At 35.2% G+C, this 6,768-nt stretch overlaps 1 protein-coding gene across 1 annotated transcript in view; it reads left to right on the top strand.

Annotated features, from left to right (window-relative positions):
• Positions 1-6,768, top strand: part of ROBO1 (roundabout, axon guidance receptor, homolog 1 (Drosophila)) — a gene marked incomplete at both ends in the record, with an annotated part of 99,831 nt that overhangs the window by 45,698 nt on the left and 47,365 nt on the right. The window contains 3 exons of the mRNA XM_010286794.1: positions 1,130-1,138; positions 4,276-4,400; positions 6,340-6,511. Of these exons, the coding sequence (XP_010285096.1) occupies positions 1,130-1,138; positions 4,276-4,400; positions 6,340-6,511 (306 nt within the window). The remainder of the gene's footprint in view (positions 1-1,129; positions 1,139-4,275; positions 4,401-6,339; positions 6,512-6,768) is intronic.

Below are 6,768 nucleotides of genomic sequence, written 5' to 3'. Positions count from 1 at the left end.
CTGAACAACAGTTGTTTTACTCTCAACAGTTGTTTTACTCTTTACATAAGACCAAAGTGTTGAAGGGTTTGGTATTTGTAACATGCATTAAAAATATATATTTTGGGGGGACTTTAATTATATTATACCAACTGCCCTTTTTTGAGTAATTTTTGTTGTCAGTATCTGCGTATGTTTTCCAAATGCATGATTTTTACATTTTTATTTTCAATCTGTTCTTTCAATTAGTGATACGTGGTTGGAATGTTTTCTAACATGCCTTTCTTTTATAAGTGAAGTTAGCCTGCCAGGATCTGTGCCATTTCAGTTTAAGAATATTTTCAACTATGATTGAAAGATAATTTAATATTAGATAATTTACCGCTGACAATTCTGTTAAAAATCCAATATTTTGCGATAAATCTCTGGTTTTGAAAATGTTAATGAAATTGAGGTTTGGGGTAGGGTGTAAGAAAAAGGTTAAGAATCTTTTCAAATACATTTTAATTGTGATTTAGTTTGCATTTGTAATAGTTTAATAGTGAGCATTGTGACTTTGATATAGCAATCTTACACTAAAGGATTGGTGTGTGGGCCAAATCTTCAGAATATTATTAATTTTTTAATAAACTTCGTTTGTAATAGCTGCTAGCCTCAGAAAAGTATTTTCCATTTATAGATGTTCAGATGCATTAGGGTGTAAATGTCATTGTTCAATTTCAGCAATGTTGCGGATTGATATTCACTGGAGATTTCAAGTTAATTTTACCATGGAAAGCTCTTGATGCAGCGAAATAATAATATGAAAAAAAAATTTTACTCAAAGTTACACAACAGTTCATTGGAAAGGCTTGGAGTAGAACCCAGGGTGTCTGCCCATTATTTCAATCTGTTACCCATTTTCCTCTACAGCCTGCTTTCAGCATTTGATAGAGGCTTCTGCTTAAAAATCAAATAAAAAATAACTGGTTCAAAATTTTTAACCTATTTTTCATATATCAGAATATATATGTGCTTTCTAAGGTCCTTGCCAAGAGTTCTTTTTGGTTTGTTTTTTTTTTTTTTAATTTTGCTTTAGTCTTTGCTTTGCTTCATGTCTATTCAATTTTATTTATTCCATGTTTTCTTTTTGTTTTGTTTTTGTTTTTAGTTCTGTCTGGTAAGTTGAAATTTTTATGGCCATCTTCTAATCATCGTATCACTGTGACGGGAACTTCTCCTCCCCTTCCCATCCATCCCCTTCCATGTCCTTCAACCAGTCAGCTCCCATCTTTTACTTGTTATTGACAAGACACATCGCACAGAATAAATTCTGCATGAAGTATGGGTAACTTAATGGCAAAGAGAAAGGTAATGGGTTGATAACTTTCTGTCTGTTTTTACATGATGTAATGAGTCAAATCCTAATGTCTTCTTTCCTCAGTGAATGCATTAGTTGAACTTCAAAGTGTGCTGTAAAAAATTACTTTTGTTTTAAAGGTTTCAAGGATAGAAGTTTTTCTTTCCTTAAGTGGATTATTATTTCAGCATCTTTAACAGTATACTCATGACATACCACATGTATGTCACCCAAGGTGTGAAAGCAAACTGAAGTTAAAAAAAAAGACTGTGAAAATGCTTCCACTACAGTGAACATTGAATGGAATTTAACAACAAAGTTTCACTTAACCCTGTTTTAATTCTTCTGACATTGAAGCTAATAGGATTTTTATTATTCACCTTAATGGCAATAGATTTAGAATAATACACATATGCATAATACGCATGTATATTTAGAATAATATACATAAGAATGCATATTTAGAATTCTAGAAATTGCTAGAGAAATATATACCTATTTACATTTTATAAATTCTACCACAGTGACCTGAAAGACTGAACTTCTCCTCATTTTTTTGTGTTCAGTAGTCCCTGAATGGTCATCTTGCAGTATTTCAATACTTAAAGGGGTCCTATAAGAAATATGAGGACAGACTTGTTAGCAGGGCCTGTTGCGATAGGACAAGGGGTAATGGTTTTAAACTAAAAGAGGGTACATTTAGACTAAGTATAAGGAAGACATTTTTCATAATGGTGGTGAAGCCCTGGCCCAGGTTGCCCAGAGAGGTGGTAGATGCCTCATCCCTGGAAACATTCCAGGTCAGGCTGGACAGGGCTCTGAGCAACCTGCTCTAGTTGAAGATGTCCCTACTCACTGCAGGGGGGCTGGACTAGATGACCTTTAAAGGTCCCTTCCAACCCAAAGATTCTATGATCTTCAGGTACTAGAATCACAAGCATTCAGCTGTTTCTCCGGTGGTCAGAACTATTTTAACCTCCTTATAGCTGTACCCATTCTCAAGTTCAGTAAAGTCTTAATCCTTATAAATCCTATGAAACTAGCACAGGATTTAGAAACCCTCAGTCCCATTTTCTGTGGCATTGTGTCACAGACTAGTACAGAACTAGCCAAACCCTAAATTTAACTATATGCTAAATTTATTCTTGTTATTAGCATCCAACAGCATAACAGATGCTTCACCCTCATCTCCATTTTCCCCATCATACCTTACAACCCTGTCGCAAACCCCCAACAGTTTCACCTTCCGTTCTAAATTAAACATGCTGTCATGTCAAAGTCTTCCCACATCTTCTTCTAAGGCATTGATTGAATATTTCAGAGCTAAATGTTTTGAAGTTTCTTAATTCCTGTAGGTCAATCTCACCTGGACTTTGGCTAGTTCTTATCTAGGGAAGGTAGCATTTGCATCCAGTTGTAAATAATAAAGCATTGTGCTTTAAAAATTCCTCCCAGAGCAGGAGGGTTGTTGGAAGAGTATATTCTAATATGAACTCAACAGGGAGCAGAGACACAAGGCATAAGGAACAGATGACTGAAAGTATTGGCCCACATGAACACCGAAAGCAATTTTTTTAGAAAGGTTTTTGAGTGTTATTGAATTCATTCTAGATAAATCCACAATCACTTGATTTTTATAAACCACGTTGAGTGATATCTTTAAATTATACAATTCACACTCTTTTTAAAGAAAGGTCTTGTAAATACAGAAATGTTTGAAAGGAAAAAAACCCAAACACCAAAAACATTTGAGTTATTAAAGTTGGATTCAAAACATCCCCTTTATTCTCAATCCAAAGAAGAGGGAGAGCGTAATTAGCTTTGGGCAGATGATCAGAAGGAATTGGAAATGAATAAGTAAATGGACTTCCATTTAATGCACATTTTTCAAGAAACGAGAGTTAACAGCCTATAAAAGCAGCTAGATTTTTTTCTGTGCTAGCCCCATCAAGATATCTAATGCTGTCATCTATGTGGATTTTTTTTCTTAATGTGACTGACATGATTTTTTGACATTCTATTTACTACTGGATGAAGGGGTTGTGGAAGTCTGTGTAAATCAAACAGTTTGGACAATGCTGGCAGTATTTATAATGTTGGGCTGAGCAGATGTTTCAAATTCGCCTTCATTTGCATATATATTTTGTTTGAACATGCCCTTGCCTATGTAAATGAGGAAGACATTTAGCTCTGCTGTTCCTTTAAATTCTTTCCTCATTCATTCGGTAATTGGACTGAAGATTTTAAATGGTTATAATTTGTTCAGTAGTATTTCTGGAGCTTTTGACTTAAAATTTTTTTAAGCCCCTGACTACATCAAAAGTCCCGTATATAAGCAATTAAGGGCTTTTTCTCTCCTCAGCTTTCCTAAATCAAAGATGATGACTTTTGTGCATGTAAGCCTGAATACATAGTTACACAACAATGTTTATTGCAGCCCTTGACAAAGTGTGGCCTGTGGGACAGCTGTCCCTCAAAGATTTCTTCAGTCTGACTCCATTCTAGGGAGTTGGACTTGATAATCCTAATGGGTCTCGTCCAACATGAGATATTCTATGATTCTATGATTTGTAGCCGTACTGTCCTTTAAAAAACAAATTGTAACAAATTTGTTCGTATCGGTGACTGTTGCTCTGCAAGTTGTCTCATTAAGTTGGTGGGACTTACTTTCTTGTAAAAGTGGTCCCTGATAAAAGCAAATGATGCACAGAGTTTTAACTGGGGTGTCCAGCAATAGAAAAGGTGATCTTAGTGATGCCGAAGCTATTTGAGACTGATGTGTCTTTGTGCTGCCTCTCCTTATTGAAGAAACTTAACTACTCTGTTTTAAATCATTTAAAGTCAGTAGGCAAATTGTGGCTTTCAGTTAGGCTAACTTTGGTCTTCTGATAGCAGTGTGATTTTTTTTTTTTTTTTTTTTTTTTTTTTTTTTTTTTTTTTGTATTTTCCTCTTTCAGAGCCTCCACAGTTTGTTGTAAAGCCTCGAGATCAGGTAGCTGCCCTGGGGAGAACAGTGACTTTCCAGTGTGAAGCAACTGGAAACCCTCAGCCAGCCATCTTTTGGCGGAGAGAGGGAAGTCAGGTAAAACAAACTTTCTGACCCTTCTTCCTAGCAGTTTCTTGAATAGATAATGTCACACAAAAGAAAAATATTTTAATTATTGTTTTTAAGATGTGAAAATTCAGTCTAGAGCTTGGACATGCTGGATGTTTCTTCTCTATTTCTACGTCACATGCATGCTTGGTGATGTCAGCCTTCTTAGAAAGGATATCTATGTTTTGCTCAATCTACTTTTTTCTCCATGAATGTAAAAATAAATCTATAAAACAACTAGAAACATTCCATGTTTCACTACTATGAAAATCTTTTTCATCTAACAGGGAGAAACTTTAAAGAGATGAAACAATGACTAATGCTGAAGTTTGTTTGAACTCCCAAAACACTCCCAAATTTTCAGCAAGTTTGGCTCTGGGTTTATGGTGCAGCTGTTAGTTTGCCACGTGTTAGTGTGGGTCTGGCAAACTAAACCATTTGCTGTATGGATTTGCATCACTGCATGGATAGGACTGTCATTTGGGACTCAGGAGATCTGCTTTCCCACTCAATCAGTTGGCTGACAGGTCATACCTGGATAGGTCACTTTTTCTCCCAGCTTCCTTATTTAAATGGGAAGGAAAATTATTTTCAGCTTCTTTGTAAAGGATCTTGAAAGCCAGTGGGTGAAACACTATATAGTACAGCAAGAGAATTACAGTTTTCTTTCAGAGTCATTTTTTGAAGGAGGGATGTGACACAAAGTATTCTTTATTGGAGGGAAAGAAGGAATATGGGACTCTGGTTTTCCTGTGAATGAAGGAATGAATGGTGCAAAAGCATGTGACAGGGTTCTTTGTGTTACAAAACAATAGGGCAGAGAAACTGAGAACGCTTAGAGATTGACTCCTTTATTCCATTTGCAACATTTCTGTCAAAATTCCTAAGTACAACTATACTGGTAACCAAATTTAGATGGTAATCTCAAGTGGTATAAGTATACTGGTATATTATGTTTGTATTTTTGTAAGACCTGGAATTTTTTATTTTTTATTTCCAAGTATTGTCTAGTACATAATATTTCTGCCTCATTTTTGACTCTGCTGAGTGGTGACCACTTGTGATGAACAAGGAAACTGAAGAAGGCAGTCAACGAATAGGATTTGCTAATACTAAAGTAAAAGAAGTTGTATTCCATTCCTTTGGATGCTTTTTGGAAATGCAAAATGTAGTTAAGCAAGACAGAGAGATAAAAAATATCTTCTGTGACCTTAAAGTATTCTCATTCACAAATTGTTCAGCCAGAGGTAGAAATTTAGAGCCAAGTATTTGATGTAACAGACTTGTACGATTACAGTTGCCGTTCTGACTTCTGACCAGTGTTGGTAAAATACTATGTGCTTCATACCAAAACTGTTATGTAGAAACTGGCACAGGATTTAATTTTATATTATAAGGCTCATTATAGAACACAAACACTATGATTAGAGAGACCTAAACAGCATCTCTTCTTTAAAGAACTGCTCCATTCTTAGGAAGTTGAAAGTTAAAATACAAATAAGAAAACCAACATCTACATTCAAGTGAAATAAATAGAATGCCCTGGAGTAAGTTCTAAAAAAGGGTGTTAGAGCAAATTACTTAGGTTTGCCACGGTTGCTTGTGCCATTATGGTATCTATACATACCAGATCTTTGCTAGTGCCTGTTAAACTTCGTGTAAAGCCCAACATTGACCACAGAGAGTGTTAGAGCAATCCCAAAAGACTTACACAATTGTATGTGTGTATCTGCACCTATTTTATGACAAAAAATCCTATAAAAGCTATTCACATTGTGGTATAGATACACTTAAGATATGAAGAGCAGAACATTTTATGTATAATGTGAAAAGTTTAATATGTTTAGATATTTTAAAAAGTTAAAATTACTGATGTTTGAATTTATTTAACCCTTTTTTCACACTTTCTTTCCTATACATTTTGTAGAATCTGCTTTTCTCATACCAGCCCCCTCAGTCATCCAGCCGATTTTCAGTGTCCCAAACAGGTGACCTCACTATCACCAATGTCCAGAGATCTGATGTTGGGTACTATATCTGCCAGACTTTAAATGTTGCGGGAAGTATCATAACAAAAGCCTACTTGGAAGTTACTGATGGTAATGATAGCTTTATTTTATCATTCCCAAGTTTTTATTTTTATTTGAAGACAGCAATGGGATATGTGAGACTACTTTGGTATCTGCTTTGCATAAGTGCGGACTGCATGTGTCTTTGAAAATAAAAATCCTGTTTTGGCAATCTCTGTCAGGGGTTTAGAATTGTGGATATTGTGTAACACAATTTTTCCATTTTTTATTTGGTAAGTATACTTCAGTTTATGGATTTTTGTCAGATCTGTTAATTTATCTGACTC

Source organism: Phaethon lepturus, unplaced genomic scaffold (genome assembly GCF_000687285.1).
Source record: "Phaethon lepturus isolate BGI_N335 unplaced genomic scaffold, ASM68728v1 scaffold12075, whole genome shotgun sequence".
In the NCBI taxonomy this organism is placed as follows: Eukaryota; Metazoa; Chordata; class Aves; order Phaethontiformes; family Phaethontidae; genus Phaethon; species Phaethon lepturus.
This window is presented reverse-complemented; position numbering and strand designations above follow the sequence as displayed.